At 33.4% G+C, this 16,172-nt stretch overlaps 1 protein-coding gene across 1 annotated transcript in view; it reads left to right on the top strand.

Annotated features, from left to right (window-relative positions):
• Positions 1-14,325, top strand: part of LOC126979370 (huntingtin-interacting protein 1) — a 62,248-nt gene extending 47,923 nt beyond the window's left edge. The window contains exons 22-24 of the mRNA XM_050828615.1: positions 4,538-4,770; positions 8,092-8,249; positions 9,650-14,325. Coding sequence (XP_050684572.1) covers positions 4,538-4,770; positions 8,092-8,249; positions 9,650-9,679 — 421 coding nt within the window. The 3' untranslated portion in view covers positions 9,680-14,325. The remainder of the gene's footprint in view (positions 1-4,537; positions 4,771-8,091; positions 8,250-9,649) is intronic.
• Positions 14,326-16,172: the final 1,847 nt, after the last annotated feature.

A 16,172-nucleotide genomic window follows, 5' to 3' on the forward strand; every position in this document is an offset into this window, starting at 1 on the left:
TATTACTGATACTAAAATTATTATAAGGAGGAAGGGTGTGCAGTTTGATGGTGGCGCCTCATTAAACGGCGTTTGTCTTGTTCATAATATCTTCAAAATAGTGATTCTAGAACAAATCCGAAACAGTAGGGTTTTTTAATATTGTATCTACATCTTTTAATTTAGATGACATTGAAATATTTCACGATATCTTTACAATTTATAGAAAAATATTGAAGTGATTAATTCTTTAGATATTGGATCAAATCGAGTAATTTTATTTTTCTATTGATAAAATGTAGTAGCGTATGTATCCAATTAAATAACTAACTAATATGAACACTGCGAGGACAGGCCGCCGAGATCTTAATGACGGTAGGTGTAGAAAAACACTCACCAATCAAAAGTTCCATTTGCATCTTATATAACGTCTGTTCCGTCCCAGATCCAACGTGCAGGAATTATACTCTGATATTCGTGACCGTGATTGGTTGATGCATCCAATCCAATCCACACACTTTCACCTACACATACACACAATTAATACTTGTATAGTTATTACTTTCAGCTTATTTCTTTATTTGATTTTTTAAATTTTAGTAATCAACTTATAGTAATGTAAAGTAAATGTAACTAGCCGCTTGTATATTTTAATTTTCTGGTTAATTCTACTATTTCCCCCACGAGACAGGCAACGCCTAGTGTGCGGGTCAGTATAAAATGTTATTTGTACATGTAAAGTGCGAAATAAATTTCATTTAATAATCATGTAAAGTGTGATTTTCATTATTATAACACTAGGAAATAAGGCATTGCCTGTAACTAATTCTAGTAGGCTTCATAAGATACACTTTTGTTCATTTTCTTATGATTTTGTGTTGTGGTTGTGTGTATATGTGCGTATGTCTTAAGTCATTATCAACGACTCGATTACAATATATTCTAAATTATTTGCTTTTTGATAGTGTTTAGTATGGCCACATACATCTGTTGGTAAGAAATTTTTACTATAAGGGTACGGCAGATCACCGAATTCTGGGTATAGATCGAGTGAGTAATTGGGACATTAAAAAGGGTACTTAGTACGTAGGTAAAAAATTCAAAATCATTTTAAGGCATAAAAGGCATTTATTTTCTCAAAATTGATTCCTTTAGACTACCGCTTTGGAAACAAAAAGCGCTCTGAGAGAAGAAGCGGCGCAAGAAACTCTCCCAGCATTCTTTTTTGTGCTCTTTTCAATAAAAATATACAATATTGTACAGTCATTTCTATCGCTATAAAATAATCATAATCTAGTCCCAGACTGTCCAATCACTTAGATATTCAGCTGTGGAGTTATAGGATTTACGACAGAGCGATTTTTTAATAATACATTTATTGATAGATACAACAATTTATTGATAGATAATGCTAGTTACAAGCAATCCCTTATTTCTAGTGTTATAAAATAATGAAAATCACTATTAAGGGCAAAAAGGTGACGATTTTTGTGAACGTACATTAAATTTTCATAAATGTACCTACAATCAGCAGTCATAATAGTTATTTCTTTAAATTTTCCTTTGAGAGACTGTCTATAACCTAGCTGATATATAGCACGAACAGCACTCTTTTGCAGAGTAAACACTATATCAATGTCAGCAGCATGATCCCACAATAAAATACCGCACGTCATGATGCTTTGAAAATAACTGAAGTACACTAATCTAGCGGGCGCAACATTCGTGTACTCTCTAATGACTAATCTTTCTAACGGCATATGGCGCAGAGCTCAGTCTATCTGCTAGTTGGGAAATATGTGGACTCCACTGAAGCTTTTTATCTAACCTGATACCCAAGAAGACCGTAATGTCCACAAGTTCTAATATCTGGTCATTTATAAGTACGTGGGTTTGTACCTCCGCTGTGTTTGGTGTAATGAACCGTAAACACTTTGTTTTTTTACTGTTTAAGTGCAGATTATTCGTCTCAAACCAACTAACTATCTTTGAGAGTGCATTGTTTACCTCGTCATCAATATCCGCACGTCCATTCATATATTACGTATGTATTTTACTATTTTATTTTAATTTAGCTTTAAATTTTGTACAAGATTTTTCCTCAAATATATCTTTCGGCAAGTCATTATATAGTAGCGCTCCCTCAAACTGTATAGTTTTAGTACCACAATTTGTTCTAGCTTTAGTTAATTGTAGTTTATGTTTATTTCGGGTATCAAGTTTATGTGATTTTGTCTTTAAAGTGATTCGTGTTTTTTACGGATTCTAGGAGTATTTTCCTTACTAGCATACTTTGTATAACTGACATATTATAGATAGTTGATCAGTTTTCTTATATAGTTCTCTAGTCGGGAAGTGATAATCGAGTTGGAACAAATCTTTTAAAGTTTTCTTGTGCGATATTTGAAGTTCTTTTAAATTAGTTTTATATGCACACCCCCAAATCTGTATAAGTATTCCAGCAAAGGCTTGGCTAATTTATTTATTTATTTATTTTTTATAAGGTCTACCGACAGATAGTACACATAAGCTTATTTAGAATACATATACACAATTTAAAAACTATAGTGAACATCCAATTATGGGTAAACACAGCAAATTAGTTATCTAGTTGTAAACAGAGGTAGAGAAGAACATGTTATGGATATTATCTATATATAATGATGTACATATTATGTAATATCTCCTTCGCTATTGCTTAAGGTTATTACAAGAAAAAGGAATATCTATAAATATATTCTATTAATTTACAGATACAACAAGTATTTAAATATTAGTGTTCCATCTCGTATTCCAAACACGCTCTTTTAAACTTAATTAAACATATATTATGTAGATCAACATCTATGTCGTTGAACCATGTGTTATGTTGACGGCATATCCGAGGTAAAGGACTGTGGAACCCTACATTTGTTCGGTAAGTATCTATTGAAAAGGCTGAAAGTTATTCACTCTAGCATTAGCACGAGGAACTTTGAAGTTAATTTTTTCCAGTAATTGAGGGCATTCAATCAAATTATTAACTATTTTAAAAAGAAAAACCTGATCTGAATTCCAACGTCTACGCGAGAGAGTTGTCAATTCAAAAAAGAAACAGCGCTTATTGTATGATTGTAATTGATGTAGATTGTTTTGATGGACACACATAAAAAACATGAACCTTTTTTGAATCTTCTCAAGTCTTTGCATATCACACTTGTAGTGAGGATACTCCATAGAGTTGAACAATATTCTAAATGGCTACGTACCAGAGACACATATAGTGTTTTTAAAGCAAGAGTATTTTTGAATTTCTTAGCATTTCTCCAAATGAAGCCAAGCATTCAAAACGATTTATTTACTATTACTTCAAGATGAGCTTTAAAATTTAGTTATCTATCTAATATCACGCCCAGATCTCTAATAAGTCAGACTTCTTCGAAGTCAACTCCGTTTATACTATATTTAGTATCTAATGGTGACTTTTTCCTCGTAAATTTTATATGCTTACATTTATCGATGTTTAATGGTAACTTATTTGCAGATGACCAATGAGAAATTCTTGTTAAGTCCTCTTGCAAAAGGTGGGAATCATTTGCGTCCTTAATAACTCTCGAAATTTTTAAGTCATCGGTGAAAAAATAAAACTTGGAATTTTTGATTATCTTATCTAAATCGTTTATAAAAATTAAAAAAAAGTATAGGACCTAGGTGTGAGCCTTGAGGAACTCCTGATGTTACTTGAAAAGCATCCGACTGGTGCCCACACACTACCACTGTTTGGGATCTGGCAGACAAGTAGCAGGAAAACCAAGACAAAAGTTTGCCATATAGGCCACATTTTACGAGTTTTGATATAATTAAACCGTGGTTGACTCTATCAAAAGCTTTACTTATATCTGTATATACTGTGTCAACTTGTAGCCCCATGTCTATTGCCTCAGATACATCTGTTATATGACAAACAAGATTGGTAACGGTAGACATTTTAGATCTAAACCCGTGCTGCTGGTCAATCAAAATTGGTTTTACGTGAGCTTTTAGAACGGAACAAACAACAGATTCAAATAAATTCCAAACAATGAGAGAATAGAAATTGGTCTATATGAACATATATCACTACTATTACTAGTATTTTTTTGAATTGGTATTTATTATATGAGTTATTAATTATATTATTATTGAAGTAAAACTTCTTTTAGGCGCGACTTGAAATTTTTTTCTGACGGAAGTAACGCTTATGGTCTTAAAAAAACATTTCAATATATTCAGTAATATTTTTTGAAAATCTCGTACTGTATAATTTGCTTATTTATTACTACTTTGGTAATAAATAATATATAAGTTATCAGAATTTTTCTGAAATTTGCAACATTCGTTAATTTGTTTTTGGTTTCTTCGTCCATTATAAGGACAGGCAAAGGAATCGAGCCTATACTGCTATATTAGTTAATATTCAATATAACGTCATTTCATTGTAAATTCTTAATTACTTTTCCGTTTTACTTCAATCGCGCGTTAAAGATTACATGCACACACTTTTTTTATATTGTTTACATTTGATGTGGTGACTGTGTAGGTCGAGCGCAGACGAGGCGGTTGGCTCGGCGGGCGGGAAGGTGGAGGGTGTGATCGCGGCCGCGCACGAGGTGGCGGGCGCCACGGCCCAGCTGGTGGCGGCCTCCCGCGCGAGAGCTGCGCCCGCCGCGCCCGCCCTGGCCGCGCTCACGACGGCGTCGCGGGCCGTCGCCGCCGCCACCGGCGCGCTCGTGGCCGCCGTCCGCGCCGCCGGCTCGCTGCTGACTGAGAGAGGTACATACAACTATTACAAGATGGCGGCGTCCCGCGCGAGAGCTGTGGCAAAAAAAAATGCCTTTCATTGAAGTCAGGTCTACTATTGGGACAACGTCGTCGTAATGCGCTGGTTCTGGATGAAAATTTTGACTTAAAGAGGTCAGTTTGAGGAAACTAGAGGGGAGGATTTACCATTTTTATTTCATTATTACTCGCGGTAAGCTACGGTCGGCCACGCCCGCGCTTCTCTGGAAGAGGGAGAGGGTGCATTCCTGCACCAGAGAAGAATGTAATTCTTAGCGGACATACAATATTTTATTTTATTTGAAAAAGAAAACTTACAGCTTAATTTAAATAAATTAGTCAATAAATACAGAAGAAGAATATAAGCTAATTACAAGTTTCCACAGATAGAATTTACGTATGAAAAAGAAAAAAAAAACATTCAACTGGAAGGAAGAAAAGTAGTAAGGAATACAGGGGAAATTACAAAAAATAAACAAATACAAAAGCTATACAATGAGCGGTAATAAAAAAAAGCTAATACAAATAGTGGCAAACGAGTTTCTTAACAAGGTTAAGGTGTAAGGTTATAAGTGTCAAAGAATTCGTTTGCCAGTGTTTAACGAATGGTAGGGCAGTGATGCAAAAAATGTCCAAATTTTTATTAATCATAAAAAAATTATTCAAAGATAAGGCAGATCTGAGCACAAACGAATTTTTACGAAATTTGGTATGTGAATGTGGTGTGTGTAGAATAGAAAAGGTACGAGAATGTGTATTAATGGGGATTTTAAAGAGTAACTTATCAAGAAGCTGCGCACAATCAACCGTATTATTTATAATATTGATGAGGTAGGAAATATCACTTGTATTTCTTTGAATGGTTAGTGGCAGTATATGCGACTGGGCACATAATCCTTCAAATTTCTTATCAGAATTGAATTTAAATTTTTAAATTAAGGAAACGAGTAATTTTTCTCTGGATTCTTTCTATACGTTGAATATACACTTTATATTAGTGGTTCCAAATTTGAGATGCATATTCAAGGTTCCTACTAAAAAGGGCACAATAAAGAACTTTAATTGTTTTAAGTTATGTGAAATCTTTACATGATCGGATTAGGAATCCAACCTTATTTAGATGCCTTACTCACAATTTGGTCCACATGTTTATCATACAATAGCTTCCTGTCGACTGTTATACCTAAATCTCGTATAGTAGATACACGATCCAGTTCTTGATTGTTTAACTTGTATGTGGATCTATATACCTTGTGCTTATGCGTGAAGGATATGGCAAAACATTTAGAAACGTTGAGATCAAATCGAGTCGATTGATCGAGTAGTTATTTACTACTCTAAAGATTTTCATATCATCAGCAAAGAGCAAAATGTTGGAATTATGAAGACAAGTATCAATGTCCTGAATGAAAATAAATAAAGAGGTCCTAGTAAGGAACCCTGTGGCACACCCGAGGGAATACTGCGCCATGAAGAGGTAAAGCCGTTGTGCACTAAAAGTGCACAAAAAGTGCACAACGGCAGTGTGATCTCAGGCTGTAGCCTGAGATCTATTTTTTACATAGGAAGAAAACCAGCGAAAAAGATCACCTCTACTGCCTGCTTTAGCTAATTTGAGTAGTAGTATGTTATGGTCAATTCGATCATATATCAATTGCTGTAGTCAGTGTACACTGCGTCAACTTGGTTCGGATTGTCCATTTTATCAGATACACAATCTGTGAAGAGAGCCAGATTTGATATGGTGATCTTCCTTTGACGAAGCCATGTTGAGTGGGACTAAAACGAAGCCTTAAAATCGGATATAGCTGGTCATATACTACTCGTTCTAGAATTTTTGCCAGTATGCAGAGTTTGGAGTTCGGCCGATAATTGTTTATAAGCTGCTTAGGACCTTTCTAATGGAAAGGTGTAACGTATGCTGATTTCCATATCTTAGGTACGATGCCTACCCTTAGTGATCTCCTATATAGTATGGTTACAGGATAAGATAAGAGTTTTAGCGCAATTGATTAGAAATAATGGTGGCAAAGAATCAGGACCGGCTGATTTATTTAAATCTAGGGACTTTAGCAGTATTTAATAATATATTATTTAATTATTACTAATTCGGTGACGCCTTAAGAGGCCTTTAGAGGCTTATTTGGCCTAAATAATGGGAAATTAGGTCGCTAAAAGTGGTCGGTTGTTATAAGAGGAGTCGTAATAAACTGATGAATTTTTATTGTTGTTCTTAAAACCAAACCTCTCTCCTGTTTCGAATCTTGAGATAAGTCTGTCCTCTATAAGTTTTATCTTAATGTAAATTATGTCGACAACCTTTCCAAATTATACTGGTACATATACAGTACGTCTTGCTAATAAATATATTTTATGTAGGTACTTACTCTACACGGTTGCAGAGACCCGTGTGAGCAGTGTAACTTGTTCTCAGAATGGCAGGCGACAATCAGATAGTAAAACAAAGGCCGACAATGAGTGTTAAGGTTTTAATGGAGGATGAACTATAACATTGAATAAATTTCACACGCACATTTCAAGGGTACATTAGTTATTTATGCAACTGTTGTGTAATAAGGGGTATTAAAACATGAATGTGGGTTTATCTCACGAGGCGAAGCCGAGTGTGATATAGTATCACATGAGTGTTTTAATACCTAATTATCAACAGTTGCATACAAGACTTTATCTACACCTAGACTAGAATGTGAATCCTCTAAAAGATTCTGGAACAGTTAGCTTTCTGCTAACATTAAAACACCAGTCCTAGTAGTAACTTAATTATTTTTTATCATTACTGATTATATACAAATAAAATAAGTATTAATGGAACAATTATTTATTTTAGTAGTAATTTACATTTTGTATAGTGCAATAATTAAAATTCACTCGAAGATAATGTTCTTTTGCAGCGATTAAAATGAATCGCTCATTTTTTGTAAACAAAACAATAAAAATATCGAAGAAAAATGGCGGGGATTCGAATAACCTACTTTTTTTTCCGGCGCGCGACGTTCTGGGAGTCTGGAGCCCACGTAAACGAAAATGTTCTTTTTTTGACATTCATGCAGATACCACGCATTGAGCTTAAGAATGTGGCTGTATGTTGAAACTCTTTGCGCATGAAGGGATAAAAAAAACATAGGAGTGTTGTTATGAAATTCAGTACAACATTACAACACTCTTTTGGGTGATGTAATGGTTTTAGAACATTGGTTGTTTTAATGTTGGCAATAAGCTAACTGTCTCAGAATCTTTAATAGAAAATTTAAAGCATGGGTGTAGATAAAAATGTTTATAATTGTTACAAAACAGAAGCTCTGGATACATCGGCGCTGACGTTGACGGCGACGCGGCGGCTGGAGATGGAGAGTAAAGTGCGAGCGCTGGAGCTGGAGGTGGCCCTCGACTCGGAGCGGGCGCGACTCGCGGCGTTGCGCAAACGGCACTACCACCTGGCACACGCCGAGGAGGTACAACAAGCACGCACGCATACGTTGACACACTATCACACGCACACAATCACTTACTCGTCGAACACATGCATACGGTGGCACACTATCAACACTGATAATTTGATAAATTACTAATAAGTTCAGTCGTATTTGCAGTATGCCACAACCTATACACGAGAAAAGGTTTTATTTATTAAACAGTTGCTAGAAAAAGAGAATAGATTTAAGCCTTCTTATATATTATAGTCAAAACAACAAACCTTATACTTTTTGCGTGGAAAAAACGAAAAAAATATCGGCGGGGTTTCGATGTGAGGTCATTACCTACCTGTGTCATTATTCAGTTGCATTAGCACGACGTCCCCGACCATAGTCAGCTGTTTTCAAACTAATTAGAATGTAATGGTGATATGGATATTTTATGATATTCAAAATCTTATGACACTAATCTTGAGACTTATAAAAAAGTCTTTGTGCATCAGCTCCAATTTCCAAGTTTGGTAAATGTTTGCCGAGGTTTGTATTGCTTTTTATTATTGCAAGGAATGGACGTTACACTAAAGGGTTACATCGGGTTCAATTATATAAAATTCTGCCATGAGCTATTTATTAATAAAGATTGAATACCACACATTGGAAATGAGACGATAAAATACTTTTAAATGCAAGAATGGTTTATATAAGTTCTTATTTATTTTTTTCTATTTTAGCCGAAATATAGCATAAAAATTAATTGTAAATGAAATATATTTTCAATCAAATGAAATGTATGTCAATATATTTTTATTATCCTGATAATCCTGGTAAGGTTATCTGGTCCTTGTTTAAAATTAAAGATATATATAAATATACTAGCTGACCCAGCAAACGTTGTATTGTCGATATTAAAATCGCGATACAAAAGTAACTGTTGATCGTAGATGGGTGAAAATGAAGTTGTGTGTATTTTTTAATGCTGACTCATAATCAAACAAATTTTAAAAAAATGTCAAAAAAATTAAAAAAAAAATCGTGTGGACCACCCTTAACATTTAGGGGGATGAAAAATAGATGTTGGCCGATTCTCAGACCTACTCAATAATATGCTCAAAAAATTTCATGAGAATCAGTCAAGCCGTTTCGGAGGAGTACGGGAACGAACATTGTGACACGAGAATTTTATATATAAGATAATAAATATAAAAGGTAAATTGAAGGTGGTGAAATTTCGTTCACAGATTACATAGAAAGATAAATGTAATATCAATATAATGCGTGAAAAAGTTTGACTCATATTTTTTTTGAAAAATAAGTTTTGACTTTCAATAAGTGAAACAAGTATCCGATATTTAATAGATGATAGGATATTTATACTTCATTCGTGTCTAATAATTGCTTTGGTATTTTTTATGCTTATTCCTGTTGTTTTTCTTTTTCAGAACGGCAATATAGAAAACGGAAAGGAGTAGGATGACAACAGAACATTTTGTTTATATCTTACACAAACTGAAACCTTGAAAATTAAACATTCTTTTATGCATTTAGAAATAGAGAAAATAGTATTATGTAAGATAACTAAGAAGTAGGTATCGAAAATATACCTATACAATTTATTGCCTGTTAACTAAGTGTACACTATTTTAATTTAGTTCTTCCGTAATATTTGTTTATACCTGTTTCGTTATCGTCTTGAAAGTATTTTCCAATTCGTCTGGAAATTTCTAATAATGCTTGTATCCGTCACTGTTGTATTGTTCACCGCCCAAATCAAAGCGCTGTGAAAAGTGCAATCAATGCGTTAGCGGAACAACCGAATATTGAGTTTTTTCAAAATTGTAAGGTTATGTGAATAAGACACATTATCTATGAAAGTGCAGTAATCTTATGACTAAATGTAAGAATAATATCATAAATGTATCTAGAATTACGAGACGTCTACTTACATCATCCAGCCCAATGGAGTGCATATAATTTGGAGATACAACATTTTTCAACTTTATTTTTTACAATTAGGAATATGCCTACATCAATTTCCGATTATAATATTTATTCAAATATTTTAAAACGATGCTGTTGATTAGATCGAAAGAAAAGTAAACGTGTCTTTGGTTTTATGGACTATGACGTCATAGTACATAACAACCGAGTGTGTCAAAATGGCAAATAATTTTTTTAAACTATTGTCCTTGAATATTTTTATTATGTTAATAATTAGGATGGAGAAACTATTAAGCATATTAACTGTCTTTTTGTATTTGGTGCACTAAAATGTGTTCAGTTTTGTAACTACATAGTTAAGAGGTAGACGTCTTATTTTTTGTATGGAGAACCAAAAGTAATATGGTAAAGTTAAGTGGTCGGTATCGCACACGAAACACGTCAGTGGTTTTTAGTTATTGTCTCCATAATAAGGCTCATTCCATAGATTGGTTGTACCGTCGACAAAAGTGACTTTGCTGATAATTCTTTTAAAATCATAATAACAGTTTATATTTGCACGAAAAAGATTTTAAAACAATTGGTCAGTATCTAATAAAATTATTAATGTTACTTGGGAAATGTATGTTCAAGCGAATTTCGAATTTTGTTTATAACATCTGTAGGAAATTGATATTACAGTGGGTCACGATTCAAATATGTCCATAGATACATAAATACATGGTAGAAAGTTTCTTGAAAAGAGCACTGGTCTAAGATTGATGAGCTCGAGACCGGCAACAGAGAAAGGAGTTTTGTAGATTTTATGTTAGTGCTTTTTGTTAATGGAAACATGTGTCTGAGATAATAAATTTCTGATACTCCTGTTATTATTAATCTTAGTGTTAGTAAGCAGATTACCCAGTTAGTCTGATGTGTTGAATAAACATCGTTTTCTTCTTGTATGTGTACATTGGGCTGTGTACATTGCTAATGTAGAAATTAGGCAAATCCATGACTCTAGAACTAGATAGCCTAGTATTGGAGATTAGTATATTTTTAATAGGATTTTTTAACCGACTTCAAAAAAGGAGGACGTTCTCAATTCGACTGATGTTTTTTATGTTTGTTAACTCAGAACTAACCTCGACTGTGTGAACCGACCTCGATAATTCTTTTTTTTTGAAAGCTGGTGCTTCCCGTGTGGTCCCATTGCAATTTGGTCCAGATCTGGCAGTGGCATCCATGAAAAAACCATAAAAGTGTTAAATTTGCATTCATCATGTGCGCGCAAATGGACGAATAACTCGATATCACGCCAAGCGATTTTGTTGAATCTTTTTTTATCGGAAAGGATGTATTTCAAGGGTAGTTTGATGAGAGTTTTGTTAGGTTCTGATTGTGGGGTCCATGACAGAGTCCTCGGAACTCTTCAATTCTTAGGAGTAAATTAACGATACTCAGCGGAATATTTGAGTCACTTACCGTAATGTGGTTATGGTCAAGTAATTGTAGTCGAATATGATGATCAATGGAACTCCTTAACGACATAAAGTATATTTTGAGGTACCCATTTCGTATCATTTAGTGTCTTTATACTTATAAAAAATACCCTAAAGCCATATTAAACTTATAAATAAACACCATTCATTAAACTCAACCAATACTTATGTATATTTACCAGTGGGAGGCTCCTTTGCATAGGATGCCAGCTAGAGTATGGGTACCACAACGGCGCCTATTTCTGCCGTGAAGCAGTAATGTGTAAGCATTACTGTGTTTCGGTCTGAAGGAGGCCGTAGTTAGTAAAATTACTGGGCAAATGAGACTTATCATCTTGTCTCAAGGTGACGAGTGCAGTTGTAGTGCCGCTCAGAATTTTTGGGGTTTCAAGAATCCTGAGCGGCACTGCATTGTAATGGGCAGGGCGTATCATATACCATCAGCTGAACGTCCTGCTCGTCTTGTCCCTTATTTTCATAAAAAAATGTATTACAAGAAAACATACATTAATTAATTAAAAAATACTTACTACAAACAAAGTTACCCAGTTTTTTCCAGAATAAGTAATACTTACCAATGATAATAGACATTTGACATTGTAGCTAGAGATATGTCATTGTTAATATAATGCTCGCTTTATACCTTTCTTTATTTAGTATTGTGTGTGGATTAATATACTGTACTCAGTACCTTTGTGCTTATTTTTTTTTTTTATTAATTTACTTTTAATTTCTTACTCTTAAGTCATGACATTTTATTAATTTTGTTGTATAGCTTTATAGAGATAGTATTTTAAGAAAAATGTAAAACATAACAGCTATAAATGATTTAAAAAAGTGGCAATAAGTTTCTTGCCACTTGTTATTATTAAACCTCCACCTTTTCCAAGTCCTGGTAAATACTAAAATGTATGTATAACTTTTGACATAAGTGTCATTTCTATGACCTGAATGAAGTGATCACTGATTTAGTTACACCCGACCTGTCTATCTGTAAATACAGCTGTTGCTATATTAATATATAAACTATTTAATACGTCTAGATCATAGGTTCGTGGAACGTGGGCGATAACGCCCCCTTGTGGGCGTTTGAGACTTTCGGGGGGGCAGTAGGAGACCCAGAGAAAATTAGGGGGCATTGAGATGGCGCAGATGGGGCGTGGGTAGATTAAAAAATGTAGTCTAAAAAGGCAAAAAAATACTCTAGAAAAAAACATATTCTCAAAGTGGGCGGTGAGCAAAATAAGATTGAGAAACTATGGTCTAGATAGACTGCGACAGCTGTGAGCACGTCAAAAAAATAGCGGTGAACTGTGAGCCCTTATTTTCAATTTTTTTAAAAGCGTAGCTTGTCATGCACACTAAAGTAATAAACTTGGTCTGTTTTCATACGTAGAACAGCAAGAGACCCTATCCAGACGTAAAAGTTATGTAAGATTAATATATATATATATTAGTAACAACAGCTTATAACATATTATAGATTAATCAAAATAAGTGCTTATTTACAATGTATATTATAACTCAATTTAATGACTATCAATGCTTTCATTAAAATTTTATTTGTCTTCGGTAATAAAATAAGTTTGCTAAATAAAATATGCTAAATTATTAAAGTTAAATTCCTACGGTTTTGTGTGTCGTAATTGTTACCTTTATTGGGAATCAACATTCGTAAGTTTAATGTTTTTTTATTGTGACTGTATGATTATGTTTTTCGTGAGATGTTTTTTTCAATAGATTACTTAGGTATATTGAACTTATTAATCAACTCCGCCCACATTTTTATAACTGAAAATAACATGAGACAAACCTACATAATTATTAATCCACTTATTCATAATGGTTCGCTAACTTTAAACAGTCGGTTAGGAGTGTTTTTCTCATTCTGACTTAGGTCAATAGAAGAAGACAGAGTGAGAATTAGCAATGCTTTAAGTTAGCAGACTATTATGAATAAGGGGGTATTGTCTTAAAACGTCTGTGTATTTGTAGTTATATCGAGTTCATGATAAAAATTTGTATCAATTATTTTATGAGACAATAAAATTTACAGTGTCCGTTAGGTCTTGGTGCTTTTTTTAGAATACACCCAACAAGTCAAATATTAGTAGTAGCTAGCGATTGGGAAACTTCGTGTGCTAGAAACCTATGGATACATATGTGATGACTTTAGGTTTTACTGATTATAAACCATGATGACCGTAGTGGCCTAACTACATATTTTCAAAACTCAGTTTACATTGTCTAAAACTTAATCATTTCGGTAGAACCAGGAAAAATAACCTAAAAATGGTATAATTTATTGTATCACTCAATACCTAGTTCTACTAATATAATAAAAAGGTTAGACATGGTTCCCGTGGCCTCTTTTAAGAATTTGATTGTATTTAAACCTAGGTTAGGTTTAAACTAAGACTTTTTGGTGATATAATTACTGAAAGTAGTTAAACAATTTTGATTGATAGTTATCGGTTATCATGATCATTCAGTTTGGTGGTTTTAACCTTGAAGTTTATATTAAACTATATCTACATAACTAATATAGGACAGAAATATACTAAAGAATACTTTAATTTGTATTATAAGTTATAAAATGTATTAGCGTTTTTATATGTTCTAATAAAACACCAATTATATTTATTTATATTGGATTTGTAATTTACTATATTGTAATAAAATTATACTTATTGTAATTTGGTTTTTTTATCGACTCTCTACGATATTAACTACTTTATCGCTCGTAGATGGCCAACATTTTAGTGGAATCATGTAAGTATTAAGTAAACAATACTTTTATGTTTTTCCCATTTCCAAATTCTACTTGAGCTTCTCGCAAGCTTTTTGCTGACAAAGAGTTTTGTTCAGCCGCCAATAATTGTATATTTGGGAAAAAATATATGTCCTTCTCATATTGAGTAGGTATTAATTTGATTGACTATTCCTTTGACACATCAAACTATGCGTTGTCCTAAAACTTCAAAAGTGAAACGAATAAATATTATGCAGGAGTATTTTTATTCACGAATGTTACCGTGTGTAACGTAACGTTCGTGATCGTTTTTTAGTCCTTTTTATCAGAATTATTTCTTTGTGGGTCTGTCATTATTTCTTAATTAATATTGTGTTTAGTAGTGGGAAAGCTATGAAAACATATGGCACTTTGTATTAGACATGTGTTAGAGAAAGACAGGCAAATAAGTATTTTTATTCTTTAATAGGATTCCAAACCGCTAATTCAACGTCAAAAAGCTACTTCCCCATTCTCATTCATTACGTTTCATATAAAGAGGATATAACTACTTAGTCATTCGGTTTTTTTTAAAGAAAGTAGCTGATATAGGTTTCTGCAGACAAAAATACAAGTAGATTTTCATAAAAATAAAAATAATGACGTCGTTTTTTTTCTGAATCAGCGTTTCAAGTATTTTGGTTTTTTGCCACTTTAATCATTTGCCAATGTATTAATTTTACGGAATAAAAAATGATCCATCAATAGTAAGATCCTAACTACAAAATATATTGTGTGCATGTCTTGTTTGTATAAGTTTGTTCGTAATTAGAACAATTTACCTAAGATTATATGTATAAAAAACAATTTCCTCTTGATAAAATTTTGTTTTTTTTTTTAATTTTAGACTTAGTTTGATGTTAAAATAATATGTTTGTTTTCATTCAAAAACCCTACCAACAAATGTTGGGAATGTGTCATAATATGTACCTACACTAGGCTTAATAACGTTTACACGTGCTACCTCCATTCACGAATGTTACCGTGTATTACGAATTCAGGACTGTTATTCATAAATAAATAAATAAGCATACATAAATTATTTATACCACCAGAACAACATGGTTTCATGAAGAGGCGCTCTACTATTACAAACTTGTCTGTGCTTGTTAATTACACTGTCGATAAAATCAATAAAGGAAAACAGGTGGATGTTATCTATACGGATTTTGAAAAGGCTTTTGACCGCGTGGATCACATTATTCTGCAAAAAAAAATTATATGCGCTTGGTATAAGAGGTGATATACATAGATGGCTTTACTCCTACTTAATAAACAGAAGACAGGCTGTAGTCTGTGCTTGTTAATTACACTGTCGATAAAATCAGTAAAGGAAAACAGGTGGATGTTATCTATACGGATTTTGAAAAGGCTTTTGACCGCATGGATCACATTATTCTGCAAAAAAAATTATATGCGCTTGGTATAAGAGGTGATATAGGTACATAGATGGCTTTACTCCTACATAATAAACAGAAGACAGGCTGTAGGTGGTGCCAAAAGTGATTTTATATATGCGTTATCTGGAGTTCCACAGGGATCTATTTTAGGACCACTGCTGTATAACGCATACTTATTTGACATATTTACCTGTTTTATATACGCGCGTTTCTTGATGTATGCAGATGATAAAAAAATTACTATGCCATTGATTCAACTGCAGACTGTCATCTCATACAAAAGGATTTGAATCATCTGGCAGTATATTACACCAAGAATCGCATATGTATAAATGGCAGCAAATGCCAAAAA

The sequence above is a fragment of the Leptidea sinapis genome, chromosome 3 (genome assembly GCF_905404315.1).
Source record: "Leptidea sinapis chromosome 3, ilLepSina1.1, whole genome shotgun sequence".
Classification (NCBI taxonomy): Eukaryota; Metazoa; Arthropoda; class Insecta; order Lepidoptera; family Pieridae; genus Leptidea; species Leptidea sinapis.